This window comes from Palaemon carinicauda, chromosome 28 (genome assembly GCF_036898095.1).
Source record: "Palaemon carinicauda isolate YSFRI2023 chromosome 28, ASM3689809v2, whole genome shotgun sequence".
Taxonomy (NCBI): domain Eukaryota; kingdom Metazoa; phylum Arthropoda; class Malacostraca; order Decapoda; family Palaemonidae; genus Palaemon; species Palaemon carinicauda.
The window spans coordinates 58,984,954-59,000,729 of NC_090752.1; the positions used below are offsets into that span (position 1 = coordinate 58,984,954).

At 39.8% G+C, this 15,776-nt stretch overlaps 1 protein-coding gene across 4 annotated transcripts in view; it reads right to left on the reverse strand.

Annotated features, from left to right (window-relative positions):
• Positions 1 to 15,776, reverse strand: part of LOC137621620 (zinc finger CCCH-type with G patch domain-containing protein-like) — a 67,958-nt gene that overhangs the window by 1,844 nt on the left and 50,338 nt on the right. For all 4 annotated transcript variants that reach the window (XM_068352066.1, XM_068352063.1, XM_068352064.1 and 1 more), the window contains 4 exons: positions 7,969 to 8,173; positions 6,147 to 6,332; positions 3,520 to 3,640; positions 3,100 to 3,270 (listed from right to left, as the gene is read on the reverse strand). In XM_068352066.1, coding sequence (XP_068208167.1) covers positions 3,100 to 3,270; positions 3,520 to 3,640; positions 6,147 to 6,332; positions 7,969 to 8,173 — 683 coding nt within the window. The remainder of the gene's footprint in view (positions 1 to 3,099; positions 3,271 to 3,519; positions 3,641 to 6,146; positions 6,333 to 7,968; positions 8,174 to 15,776) is intronic.

Sequence of the window (15,776 nt, forward strand, 5' to 3'; positions counted from 1 at the left end):
TCAATGTAAAAATAATTTTATAATTTTGTTTTTTAAATGAACCCTTAGTGAATGATCCCATTCAAACTAATCCCTGACAACATATAGTCATTCATTCATATGTTGGTTCCCAATGCCATTAGTGCACCTCACGCAGTGCAGTGCAGGGATTACTTGGTCTTTGCAGTGTTCCTTTGGCCTTTAGCTGGACTCCATTCTTTCTTACTTCTTGGTATCCAACATCTTTTGAATTTGTACATAGTAAAACTGCAGGGTCCCCACTACCCCAGATATATCAGGATGCTGAATGGTCTCATAGGCTATATAGCCAAAATTCATGAATCAAGTCACTGCAATTGGTGCCAGGAGGGGAGGAGGCCAAGGAATCTCGTATCATTTACGAGAACCTAAATATAAAAAATTATAGAAATGCTTATTTTTCCTAACCATACAAAGCCGAGACCTTTAATATGAGTATAATATCGGCGAAGATGAAATGGTAGACTTTTAACAAGGTAAACAAAGTCGATTATCGGATGCTGGGTAAACCAAACCCACCCAACAGGCAGAACGACCCTCACTTTAACCTCTGGCCTAGGTGTTTGCGGTGTGGTTGAGGCTGGCTGTGCAACATGAAGGTCTTGGGCTTTTATGGTTGGAAAAATACAAGTTAATTTAAAATTTTTGATTTGTTCCTACATTTAATACAAATCCTCGACCTTTAATAGCAGACCTATCCAAAGGAGGGAGGAAGTCCCTATGACCAAGCACTGCCTTGGTTTACCGGCCCGGAGAAATTCAATAAACTTTGGTCCTAAGAGGACTGATAGTCATGTTTCCTATCAACACCCTAACCTACATGCATTGCGGTACAGGCGTAGCATAGTTACGGTAGTCTTATCAGTGGGTAAGTCAATGAAGAATTTATGTCCTTACGACATATGTCCAGCATATGAACATTATATGATTAAATAAGCATACGAGTCCATTGTCTGCCTTGCTTGGAGGATGGGGGAAAATTACTTCAATACAATACCAATTGTAAAGAATAGCCACTCCAGTGAGTAGCTTACCTGGTTCAGCAACATAACGGCACGAATACTGCACCCCAAGAGGGAAAGAAGAAAGGAAAAATTACCAGACATTCCTACCATTCCCACCTGCTTCTTGATGTAGGACACTACGGTCATGTTGTCTCTCATCAATGCTACCGAGTGCCCTATCAAACTGTTGGAAAGCTTGCAAAGCTTGTATTTCCAGAATGTTGATGTGAAGACTTTCTCTTCTTCAGACCACAGTCCTGAGGTGATGTTGCCCCTCAGTTGTGTAGCCCACCCCTCCTCTGATGCGTCTGTGAACAGCAGCATCTCCAGAGGAGGAGAGTCGAGTGATACTGCCCTGGTGAGGTCTTTGTCATCCAGCTACAACTCTTAATCTTCCCTCACCACTGTGTTCACTGGAAGCAAGGAGTGGGGAGGAATTGGAGATGGCTGACAACTGATGCTTTAAACACCATTGGTGCGAGCGCTGGTGGAGGCTCCCATGGGAAATGACGACAGGTGTCCTAGAAGACCTTGCCACTGATATGCTGGTAAACGTTGAACTGGTTTTCCCAACCTCGTCAGCAGGCTTATGTTTGGTCCTAATGCCACACTCAGACTGGGAGTCTGAGACGGAAGGAAATCAAGAATGGAATTTTCTCTGTTAGAAGATTTCCTGGGTTGTGCTGCTTCCAACCCTGAGGCTTCGGGACAAGAGACTTCTATCCTCCGTTTGGAAGAACAAGGAGTCCTCTCTGATCCCTTTGTCATCTTAAACCAGAGGTCCAAAGGCTGGATATATTTTCCAAAGAATTTTGGCAACCATGGGACCGAGATTCCTTATAGGGAGAAGAGCATTGTCAGGTAGACTGTTCTTTCTTGGTTTTTGCTGATGGCGATTGTGAGGTCAACATAACTGTTTCCTATCTTTGATCCCTGGTACCAAGATCTGCTAGAACATGCTTGTGGCCTCAAGGGCTGAAAGTTCTTATCGCCAGATCGGGGAGATCGTGATTGCGTTTGAGAGGAGTGCCGTTTAAGGGACTCGTGGGATTGATCTCCCTGGATCGTTGCTCCGCACGAGGCTAGAAAGCGTGAGCCTTCGTGTCTTGTGGAGAGTGTGACCGGGGTGCCCATGACTTCCTCTCTCGTGGTGAGCTAGAGGTATAAGTAAGAAACTTCTTGTCATAGTGGGAGACAGATAAAGAATCTTTTTTTATAACTGAAATGAAAATTTCTATCCAAAGGGTTTATTTACCACATAGTTTATATGCTGTCATGTATATTTGATTGTTTTTTTTCATTTCTGTGTGAAGCAGCGAGGGAAAAGGTGTGAATGGCAGGGGGGGGGGTAGAAAACGTCAGCCTGCTTGCAGTAGTCCTAACTGAGAAATTGAAACTACTTAACCATGTGGATCACTATACTGAGAGAAATCGAAACTGTGACGTCGAAACCCATGATACCGGAGGGCTGACTATAATAGATTCCCTCACTTGGGCTGTTTCGTACTTGATTTTCTATACACAATCATGACTTGGAGAAGATTTAAGCCCTAGACAAGAGTTCAATTACAGCTGGAAAAAAAGAAGCTTAAATTATCAAAATTCACACAAAACATTGTCTCCCTTACCAAGCTACAAAATACAATAGAAAGTGCAAAGATGAAAGTTTTGTAGCAACTTGTCCAATTCAAACTTAAAACTATGATGACTCACATGGTAATAAATTCCTGAGAAGGGTGAATGTTGGTTCCCTTCCATAAAACATAAAATGAAATGCTTGAAATATTGATACATTGCATGAAAAAATTAGTAGGTAATTACAAAGCAACAGCAACAATCCATACAAGAGTGGTATCATACTTTTTGCACTGAAGCAAATAAGTGTGACATGGATAGTTCAACAAGGAATAGGGCATATCAAGATTAATGAACTGTAATGAACAAAAGTATTAAGACATTTACCCCCAAAAAATTGTTACCAATAAGTTGTGAAGAAACCTGGTATAGCACAGGAATTACAATTATCCTTAACAGCTAGTTTCTATATCACAGAAATCATTTAATACTTATTACCAACCTTTTCCACTCAATTTTTTGTTGATTATATCAAATACAGAGGTACGTTTTCGAAGTCTCTCTGCTACTTGTGCAGATTTTATTTCCTCCTTTCTCTTTTCCCTCTCTAACCTCTTCTCCACCTGTAGTAACTCTTCGCCATTTGATGCCTCTCGCAACTCCATACAACGATCTGGTGACGAATGAAAGAAAAAAAAACTTTAGTTTCATTAAAATTCCCAATGCCTTGATATGAAAATACAAATTGTAGTATGTTAGGTAAAGTCTCATTTATCTCCAAGACTCTTACCTTCGAAATTAAAATGCTATAACCAAGTGTCAACTTGATGTCATCTAAATAAAAATTGCAAAAAAATTCCTCCTCTTGTCATTTCCCCCACTTCTTTATAGAACTAATGATAAAATTAATTATCCATTTTACCTAGAGAGACTCCTTGAGGATACACATAAGCTACTACAGGTTCTACTCTTCCCTCTCCGGATGGGCCTAAGCCTGTGCCCACAATATATCCCATTTTCTGCATTAGTTTGGAGCCGATGCCCTGAAAACAAAGATTAAAAAATTAATCATTTCATGATCTACTATAATTTAGAATTTATTGTTCCTATAAAAAATATGGGCATTTAAAAACTACAAGTGTGTCCAAGAGTAAAATGCTGTTGAAATTTAGCTATTTATTATTATTATTATTATTATTAACTAAGCTACAACCTTAGTTGGAAAAGGGAGATGCTATAAGCCCAAGGGCTCCAACAGGGAAAAATAGCCTAGTGAGGAAAGGAAATGAACAACATGAGAATTAATGAACAATTAAAATAAAATATTTTAAAAATGGTAACATCAAAATAGATATTTCATATATACAGTATACTATAAAAACTTATGTCAGCCTGTTCCACATAAAAACATTTGCTGCAAGTTTCAATTTTTGAAGTTCTACTGATTCAACTACCCAAATAGGAATATCATTCCACAAATTGGTCACAGCTAGAATAAAACTTATAGAATACTGTGTAGTTTTGAGCCTCATGATGGAGAAGGCCTGACTATTAGAAAAAACAACTCAAAAAGGATGACAATGACCACACAGGCTTTCATAAATGGAGTTATGAGGTGCTGGTGGAAAAATAAAGGAAATATGACTAAATAATCAAGAAATACATCATATAAATTACACACCAAATGGGTGGGAGATTTCATGCAAGTCTTAACAGTAATACGGTATTGTAATCAATAAGTTTAAAAATAACTTGAAGCAATTTGTAAAAGTTCATTAATTTTACACATAAAACTAGTGCTGAATATAAAGTCATCAACAAGCTCAGTAAAGGACTTGTGCTACTATACTGCTCTGTTCTGCTTTGCTCTGCCTAGCCATTGTTCTCCTATCATTATAAATCTATTTTGGTTTCCTAAATCCTTTATTATTTACCTCTTTTTACCTGAATATTTAATGTTGAAATACATTACTCTGTTGTTTTGCTTCAATATCAAAGAATACAAGATTGAATCTCGCTTCCGCACTATACATACCTTTAATACTCATACAGCCATGTAATCATAAAAACTTTTTAAAAAAATGACAAACAATTAACAATAATAATTAATAGCTTTTAAAATGCAGATACTCAACCATATTAAACATACTAAATGTAATTTTCTTGAATATTACCAACAAGAAAAGTTAATTAATCTCAATTCCTATTGTCAAAAAGTTAATTCATGCTTCTAAATTAAAACTGAAACCTGGAGCAAGGTACAGAAATATTTTGGGGAGTTGAACAAATAAGTAGGATGAGACCAAATGAATGGAAATAAATTGGCAAAAAGAAATATACCTGGAGCCAGAAGAAAGCTCTGAAGAACCTTTAGCTCCATTAATGGGGTAACATAAGGCTCAATGTGATGATGCCCTCACAGAAGGAATAAAAAAGTCAAGTAACAAAAGGGTGGAACACTTGACAAAAATACCACCACAAATTTTACTTTGATACCTTTCCTTTTTCTACTAAGGTGCAATTTTCCTAAAAGTATATAAATCAGTTATGAAGTAAAGGGTATATGGTTTCAAATGGGAAGGAATGAGCAAAAAAATAAGGCTGAAACTAGGCATAGGTGAATTCAAATTATAGGCAATGAGTACCTAGACTGGGACCAAAGGGACTGCTTCAGATCTTTAGTAAAGCAGCTTTAAATAACGTAGACAGGCTGTGGTGGCAGACGCAGTAACGTCCCTGACTGGTGAACGCCAAAATGGGGTTCGAATTACGGTCAAACTTGTTAGTTCCTTTGGTAGCTGCAATCCCACCATCCTTGAGAGCTAAGGATGGTGGGTTTGGGGGAGCCTATAGGTCTATCTGCTGAGACTTTAGCAGCCATTGCCTGGCCCTCCTTGGTCCTAGCTTAGGTGCTGATCATATGTATGGTTAGTCTCTAAAAGTATTTTCCTGCTTGCTAGGGCAATACTGTATCATTGTCCCTTCCCTTAGCCATTCATGAGCAGCCTTTAAACCTTTAAACACAGCTGTCAATAGCTCTGCAGAAAACATGGTGTAAATATATAAATTTCTGAACCAAACCTTTTTCCTATACTCAATTTCTTTTAATGAGGCGCATTTGGACTGACTTGCAGCAGTGCCCTTTTAGCTCAGAAAAGTGTCCTGCTATCTGATTGGTTAGAATTATCTTGTCCAACCAATCAGCGATAAGGAAACTTTTTACGAGAGAAAAGGGCACCCCTACGAGTTGGTACAAATCTGCCTCACTAAAAAGAATTGGCTATATATAACCTGGCCCTTCCAGCCAGACACAGTAATAAGCATACTGAATGGAAATCTCTCACTTACTATGGTAGAACTTTTAACTTTGTGATTGCAACTTTAAAGCATATGAATAAGTACAGCATTGCAATGATTTCTATGTGCAAAAATTAAAATGGTTTTAAAACATAAAGCTGTAACTAATATATTGTGATTAAATAAACAATAAACAGGAAAACCACAACACAGATTTTTCTATTACTGTACCAAATGCATAACAGTACTTACTGTTGTGTACTTTTCCCAGTCTCCAAGGCGTTGAGTAAGCGAACACTGAAACCAAGTGCTTGTAGGGACAAATACACTTCGCTCGTCATCACTATCATCTTCATCTGACATTTCTTCATTACCTTCTTCATTACCCGATCTTATTGAATAATCATCACGGATCTTCTCTTCTATAGAGTCGGCTTCCTGATGAGCATGAAATTAAAACCTTATGAAAGTGCTGTTTGTGAAAGCATATTATATTTACAGCTTTAACAGATAGGAAGCCAGTTTTAATTTTAAAACTAACCTTGAATGTATCTAAAAACTATTTCTACAAGGCCAAAACACTCTTGTACAATATGATAGGTTATCCTTAGAAGTAATACTGTATAGATAATTGAATACAGCAACCATTAGATAAGACCATCAATATAGGTTTGAAATTTAAAGGCTTTAGCTTTCTGTATATAAGTTGTACCTGATGACCCAAAACTACCAAACGGTCAGTAGAGAAGCTTAAGATAGTAAACATCATACAACTGATATAATAATCCAGTAAAATACTACCAATGTATTAAAAGTACAGGCAATAGCTAAATTGACAGTGAAATCTCTTCCTAGGTTTGTCTTCATGTTGAACTTGTATTAAAGTCAGAACTGAAATATATGGTTAGTATTTACCATAAAATAGATCTTTTAAAAGTTTATCCTAATACTGTATGATATTCATTTTAACTTATGTATGGTACACTCATTCTGCCACCTATATTAAGGGGACTTTTTTATTTCACCATAACCTCAATAGTAATCCTTTACATTTAAACCTAAGCTAACCTACCATGGGCCCATGAAACTCTATGAATACTGTACTGTATATCAATTTGTTCATGACCTGCAATACTAATTTCCTAATAATCTACAATACAATCATCTGTAGTTTAGCAATGGCCCTTTTCTCTTTCACAAAACATTTCATGATTCCATCCTTGAATCTTTAAGGGGTATGGTAGCCTATTGGAAACATCCCTGTCCTGCAATCTCTTGGATGGGAGTTTGAGACCCCCTACAGCCTGATAGATTCTATTAGTCTCCGAATCCTCGCCGTCCTTGGTTTGGGGGAGCCATTGACAGCCATTACCTGGCTTTCTCTGGTCCTAGCTTGGGTGAAGAGGGGGCTTAAGCGCTGTATGGATGATCGGTCTTTGGGCCATTGGCCGACCCTTTCCTCTACTAATCAGAGTAACCTTCAAGCCATAAATGTTTTTCCCACTCATTAACCTTAGCTCATATCTATCATTTCCTCCTTTAATTCCTATTTGTATTTCTTACGTATAAAACTTATTCTGCCTCAATCATATTTATTGAAAAAGTATACTCATTTCCAATTATTACTATAACAAGTATTTTAATTTTAATTTCAACCAGATAGATCAGGTATACATCCAACTACTTTTTCCCTGTATTTTATATTAAAAAAAAAAAAAACCTGCTCTCCAATCTACTCTAACTGACACATGATCTATATTATTATTATTATTTTTATTATTCCCAGCTAAGCTACAACCCTAATTGGAAAACCTTTGTAATTTTCTTTCCCTAGTACTGTATAATTATGAATATTATTCTTTGGAGTTAGATCTGAGTTATTCATGAGTGATACAACGTAGTTGATTAATGATGATGATATGTTTGCGATAATGCAATTGGGTTTTTTTTTTTGGACAAGTAATACCACAAGTAATCCAGTGACCTTTAGAGGATCATATTCACTACTATGAAGCCTGTTTTCACTAAATCTAAATGTCTGTGTCATTAATAAATGCAGTTTAGCAACTCTAACCTCATCATTGTCTGGCCCATCTTCACAAATCATTGGTATCATCTGGACTGCCTGCACCTCTGCCACTTTCTTACTTTTGTCGTACTTCACACAAAATGCCGATCTATCTTCCAAAATGTCCTGAATCGTTGCCGCTGCCCACAAGTCCTCACTGTGCTGAACTAAAACTCTGCTCCCAGGCTGCAAGTCTTCATAAACTGGTTCACTATAAAGACAATGATATGATACAGATGGAGAATGAGTTTGCTAAATAAATTACCTGCATGTTATCAATATATAGTAAAACCAAATGAAACTTCCCATTTCAAACTAGTTTTGTCTCTTGGAACAACTTTTCACCGAGTTTTTCACAAGAACTACTTGAAACATTAATCCATAATACTTAAATGACTGATTTTCTTATAAAGAGGAATTTGGCAGTGTAATGTAATGGTCTGGCTAAACTATTTGCTAATAATAATGAAAGTACATAGTAATAAATTAATCAATACTGAAAGTATTTATCAAAATAATTCATGCATTTTATAGTTATAGGGACCAACCTCATTATCATTACTGGGTAAACTCTTGATCCGGAATTAAAAGTTGCCAAGATAACTCACAAAATTTGAGATATAAGATTAAAATTATTATAACCTCTATTTGAAATGACAAAGAAATGGAAAGGCGTTCATTAGTCCCTATTTATTTTTTATCTAGATTCCTAAAATTGCAGAAAGTGTTTTGGGAATTATTAAACTTAAACCTTAAAAAGATAGTTCACTAAGGTCCATGTAACTTCTTTCTTTAAAATCCCATACAACTGTACCATTTAGGTGGCAGTTTACATAAAAAATTGGTTTGCCAAGAGTCCTTATAATGATTCCTGTTTGAGGGTTAAATTATCTAAAATCAAGGCACTAGCTTAGAGAAGGGCCTCTCCTCAAGTACAGTTAGACAGTAATTCCTGGCACACCACAATGAGAAAATGCATCCTGTCACACCCTTGCTTGTGCTGCAAGTAACTGAACAGATGTGTAGGGATGGATGGCATGAGTGGTCAGTGAGATAGCACACTGGAACTCTCCGGGTGCATTTCTTCAGAGCAGTGTGTAATAAGAATTCCTGTGTTGAACTGTAGATGAACTTTCTTTTGTCTAAAGTCCATTTGCATACAAGGAGAAATAATTAATCACAGTCAACATTCCTTTCTTTTTACTACACTGTAAGACTTGATTGAACTAGATAATTATTGAAAGAACTATGGGACTTGAAAAATCAAAATTTTATACAGAAGTGCATGAATACTGTATAGTACATAAAAATTATATTTTAATTATAAAATAAATTTTTGAATATACTTACCCGGTGAATATATAATAGCTGCTACTCTGTTGCTCGACAGACACATACATAAAAAAAACTCGCGAGCGATCGCTATGCAGGTTGCGGGTGTGCCCACCAGCGCCAACTGTCGGCCAGATACCACTCTCGTATGTAAACAAAACCTTCAATTTCTTCTCATCCCACTGCGTCTCTAAGGAGGTGGGTAGAGACCAGAGTTAATTATGTTTACAGCGTATAAGCTAAGAGTTTTTTCATTTTGGCAGTTATCAATATAACAAAACCAAAATAAATAGGTACCTGGTGAGGAAGTCGACTTAGACGATTACTCTGCCTTGTAAGTCTGTCTTCCTCACGGAGCCCAGCGATCCTCTTAGGATGCTGACAGACTCCCAGGAGCTGAAGTATCAAGGGCTGCAACCCATACAACAGGACCTCATCAAACCCCTAATCTGGGCGCTCTCAAGAAATGACTTTGACCACCCGCCAAATCAATCAGGATGCGAAAGGCTTCTTAGCCTTCCGAACAACCCATAAAATAATATTAAAAACATTTCAAGAGACAGATTAAAAGGGTATTGGAATTAGGGAAGTGTAGTGGTAGAACCCTCACCCACTACTGCACTCGCTGCAACGAATGGACCCAGTGTGTAGCAGTCCTCGTAAAGAGTCTGGACATCTTTTAAGTAAAATGACGCGAACACTGACTTGTTTCTCCAAAAAGTCGCGTCCATAATACTTTGCAGAGATTTATTTTGCTTGAAGGCCACGGAGGTTGCTATACTGTATCTCTAACTTCGTGCGTCTTAACCTTAAGCAAACATCGGTCTTTCTCATTCAAGTGAGAATGAGCTTCTCGTATTAAAAAAATCTGATAAAATATGACAAAGAATTCTTTGACATAGGCAATGAAGGTTTCTTAACTGAGCACCATAATGCCTCAGATTTCCCTCGTAATGACTTAGTACGAGCTAAATCGAACTTAAGACCTCTAACAGGACATAATACTCTCCAGTTCGTTGCCTACGATCTCTGATAAGCAAGGAATATCAAAAGATTTAGGCCAAGGACGAGAAGGCAGTTCATTTTTGGCCAGGAAACCAAGTTGAAGTGAACAAGTGGCTTTTTTCTGTAGAAAAGCCGATGTTCTTACTGAAGGCATGAAGTTCACTGACCCTTTTAGCCGAAGCCAAGCACACTAGGAAAAGTGTCTTGAGGGTGAGATCCTTCAGGGAGGCTGAATGTAATGGCTCAAACCTGTCTGACATGAGGAACCTTAGGACCACGTCTAAGTTCCATCCAGGAGTTGCCAAACGACGTTCCTTAGAGGTCTCGAAAGACTTAAGGAGATCTTGGAGATCTTTATTGTTGGAAAGATCTAAGCCTCTATGTCGAAAGACCGAAGCCAACATGCTCCTGTAGCCCTTAATCGTGGGAGCTGAAAGGGAGCGAACCTTTCTCAGATGTAAAAGAAAATCTGCGATTTGGGCTACAGAGGTACTGGACGAGGACACAGATGCTGACTTGCACCAGTCTCGAAAGACTTACCACTTCGACTGGTATACTCTAATGGTAGAAGCTCTCCTAGCTCTTGCAATCGCACTGACTGCCTCCTTCGAAAAACCTCTAGCTCTTGAGAGTCTTTCGATAGTGTGAAGGAAGTCAGACGAAGAGCGGGGAGGCTTTGATGGACATTCTTTACGTGGGGCTGACGTAACAGATCTACCCTTAGAGGAAGACTTCTAGGAAAGTCTACCAGCCATTGAAGTACCTCGGTGAACCACTCTCTCGCGGGCCAGAGGGTAGCAACCAACGTCAACCTTGTCCCTCCGTGAGAGGCGAACTTCTGCAGTACCTTGTTGACTATCTTGAAGGGTGGGAATGCATATAAGTCCATTAAAGACCAATCCAGTAGAAACGCATCTATGTAGATTGCTTCTGTATCTAGGACTGGAGAGCAAAAGATTGGTAACCTTTTGGTCAACGAGGAGGCAAAGAGGTCTATGGTGGGTTGACCCCAAGAAGCCCAAAGACTCTTGCCCACGTCCTTGTGGAGGGTCCATACCGTGGGTATCACCTGACCCCTCCGACTGAGACAGTCTGCCAAGACGTTCAAGTCCCCCTGGATGAATCTCGTCAACAGGGAGATGCCTCGAATTCTAGACCATAAGAGAAGGTCCCTTGCGATCTCGAGCAGCGTGAAGGAGTGTGTGCCTCCTTGCTTGGAGATGTACGCCAGTTGTGGTGTTGTCTGAGTTGACCTCTACCACTTAGTTTCGAAGACGCTTCCTAATATCATCAAGGCCAAGTGGACTGGTAATAGCTCCTTGCCGTTGATGTGCATGCTCTTCTGACTTGAGGTCCACAGACCCGCGCATTCCCGACCGTCCAGGGTCGCACCCAACCCAAACTCGACGCGTCTGAGGACAACACGTGGTTTGGGTTCTTGACTGCTAGGGATAGTCCCTCTCTCAGACTGATATTGCTGTCCCACCATTTCAGGCATGCCTTTATTGGTTCGGAGACTGGGAATGATACCGTCTCTAATGTCTTGTCCTAGTTCCAGTGAGAGGCTAGATGGAACCGGAGAGGCAGAAGGGGTAGTCTCCCTAGTGAGACAAACTGCTCAAGGGATGAGAGAGTCCCTACGAGACTGTTCCAACTCCTGACTGAATAAACGTTTTCTTTTCAGCATTAGTTGGACTTCGAGCAGGGCTTGACTGCGAATCTCCATCCCCAAAAATAGAATAATCTGGGATGGGATCAGCTGGGACTTTAAGGTTGACCACAAGTCCCAACTCCCTGGCCAGACTCAACGTCCAATGTAGATCCTGCAGACAGCGAAGGCTGGACGATGCTCTGAGAAGCCAGTCGTCCAAGTACAGGGAGGTGGAAACTGGTACCCCACATTCCTGTAAACAAACCTCAGAAACGGTTGGGAATCCAGGTGTATAGGAATGTGGAAGTATGCCTCCTGAAGGTCGAGAGAGACCATCCGGTCGCCTTCCATAAATGCTGTCAAGACAGCCTGGTAGACTTCATCGTGAAGTTTGTCTTGACAATGAACACATTGAGCGCACTTGCCTCTTACGTACTCCTGCAGTGAACATGGCTGCCAAATCATGGAGCCATCCCTGAGGGACTTGTTCCTACAGAGAACGTGGCTGTCAGATCATTGGAGCCATCCCTGAAAGCCTTGTTTATGCATGACATAATTGTACAGCAAAACTTCAAAGGCTAGAAAACAGCTGTGAAGTTGACCTGTAAAATCTTGGAGCGTCTCATGGCCAGGCGCCAGGGAGAGTCTATGAGGTTTGAGAAGTCTATCTGGGCAAAGGCAGGAACTCCCAAGCCGAGAACTTCTCTCGTGTCATATCAGACTCTCGCTCTATAAGCCAGTTTAAAAGAAGGGAAAGCAAAGGCTGTATCCCCCAAACTCCTCCTGGTGATAAACCAGTCGCCTAGCAAACGTAAAGCTCTCTAGGAGAGCGAGAGAGCACTAGCTTATAAAACAACGGCTTCGAAGTAGCTAGGCCTAGTGTAAGCTCTGACGTTTAGGCGAACGAGGAGCAGCAGTTACAAAAAGATCCGGACAAAGATCCATAAAAATCAGCATGATTTATTTAAAGTCCATAGAGGGCTAAGCAGCTTTAGGCTCCTCTCCATCTGACAGAGTCCTCAAGGGAATATCAGTAGGAGGGGGAACAGCAACTTCCTCATCTAAAGGAACCTTGTCCGATAATGGCTGAGTCTCAAGCAAGGGAGAGACCTACCGTGGTGGCAATGCTTTACAAGCAGAGTCCACACGCACTGGTGCATTAGTAGCGGACCAGGACGCAACGTCATGTAACTGCTTGACAGTCTGTGAACTGTCAACAACAACAGGTGCGAGAGACCAGGACGCAACGTCATGTAACTGCTTGACAGTCTGTGAACTGTCAACAACAACAGGTGCGTGAGGACGCACAGCGTCCACTCGAGACTGCTTTGACCGCCTAGACTGAGCAGTCAAAACAACTCTAGAATGCGGAGGTTGACGCTCAGCGTCAAAACAAGTCAACTCCGATTGTTAGCGAACGTCCTGAACGTCAACAGGAGCATCAGCAAGTGGCCTAACGTCCAAATGTGGCTGAAAATCCACACGAGACCGCATCGAGTGTGGTTCTAAACAACCTGACTGACGTGACTTAGCTACGCCAACGTCAACAGGACGCACAAAGGAACGTTAGGGTGGCTGAAAGCCAGGATCTCGATGAGATAAACGGCAGGCTCAACGGACTTATCGGCAGAATAGTCTTCCATAAGGGAGGCAAGCTTATTCTGCATGTCTTGCCGTACAACCCATTTAGGATCAACGGAAATGGTTGCGGTAAGAGACGAGGGTAACGTCTGTGACCGCAAAACCTTGCCAACAAAAAGACTCTCGGAGTCTGTGTTACGCTTTTGTTAGGCGGCGAGCAGTCTTCCGATGACTGCATAGGGTCAGAGCTGTCCTAATGGCTACAACCAGGACGCTGGACCTGTCCTGAAAGTACTGACTTTCGCTTAAGGGCCTCGAAACCTTGTTTCAGGTTTCTTATGCGAAAAGCCTTCGGATGACGAGGAGAAAATCGTCTCTCTCGCCTTATTGTAGGGGTGATCTTGGTAAGATACACCCGATACCATAGAGGGAACGTCTGTTCGCTGATCAAGGCCTCTCGAACCCATAAGTCGTACGACATTACTTCTCCCCTGGGCTTGGGAGCTTGCAAGAGGTCTCGGACTAGGCGAACGACAGGCACGAACAGACGAACCCTCGGTCGCAACACTGATAACACTTTGAGCAATATCACTTTATCACTACGATTTTCTGTTTTGCACTTATTTCACTGAAATCGAAACTTCTACTGATTTCTACCTGAAGCACGCAATTCTACCCTCATCAAAAGGTAGTAATTGCGAAATCAGTCGTATAATGCAAGCACATTAATACCAGCAAAAAACAGTAAACAATTTTAAGATAAAAAATCAGTGGCAGGGGAAGAGACTAAACACAAGTTCATTCAAAACTACGTTTTCCATCTCTCACCGTACATTGCCTGGGGACGAGAATAAAAAACTAAAAACGTTTTATCCTTTCTCCCCGTACAGAGACTAGGGACGAGAGTATTATTATTATTATTATTATTACCATCCAAGCCACAACCCTAATTGGAAAAGCAAAACGCTACAAGCCCAGGGGCTCCAACAGGGAAAAATAGCCCAGTGAGGAAAGGAAACAAGGAAATAAATAACTGAAGAGAACAAATTAACAGTAAATCATTCTAAAAAAAGTAACAACGTCATAACAGATATGTCATATATAAACTATGAACAACTTCAAAAACAAATATGTCATATATAAACTATAAAAAGACTCATGTCCGCCTGGTCAACAAAAAAGCATTTGCTCCAACTTTGAACTTTTGAAGTTCTACTGATTCAACAACCCGATTAGGAAGATCATTCCACAACTTGGTAACAGCTGGAATAAAACTTCTAGAGTACTGCGTGGTATTGAGTCTTATGATGGAAAAGGCCTGGCTATTAGAATTAACTGCCAGCCTAGTATTACGAACAGGATAGAATTGTCCAGGGAGATCTGAATGTAAAGGATGGTCAGAGTTATGAAAAATCTTATGCAACATGCATAATGAACTAATTGAACGACGGTGCCAGAGATTAATATCTAGATCAGGAATAAGAAATTTAATAGACCGTAAGTTTCTGTCCAACAAATTAAGATGAGAATCAGCAGCTGAAGACCAGACAGGAGAACAATACTCAAAACAAGGTAGAATAAAAGAATTAAAACACTTCTTCAGAATAGATTGATCACCGAATATCTTAAGAGACTTTCTCAATAAGCCAATTTTTTGTGCAATTGAAGAAGACACAGACCTTATATGTTTCTCAAAAGTAAATTTGCTGTCGAGAATCACACCTAAAATTTTGAAAGAGTCATACAAATTTAAAGAAACATTATCAATACTGAGATCCGGATGTTGAGGAGCCACCGTCCTTGACCTACTTACAATCATACTTTGAGTTTTGTTAGGATTCAACTTCATACCCCATAACTTGCACCATGCACTAATTTTAGCTAGATCTCTATTAACCCTGGATAGGTACGGTCCTCGGACACCCCTTTAAGGGTATACTCGGACGCGAACGACCCCGACGCCAAAAAAAATTCTTGAAAAATCAGTTTTTGCAGTAACCTCCTTTTTTCTTTTGCCAAAAAAAACTTCAATGAATGCTTAAAACAACTGTAAAGATAAATACTACTCATCTGCAGAAAAACTATTTATTATAAATATTTTAAAAAAATAAGTAGAAAAAAAAAAAGACCTGACATAAAAATTCATAAAAAAAAAAGTTTATACATATATACACAAATCCTTTTAGGAATTGATTCTTGAATGTTTAGGACACATCTTGATGTATTTTGGATGAAGTCAGACCCA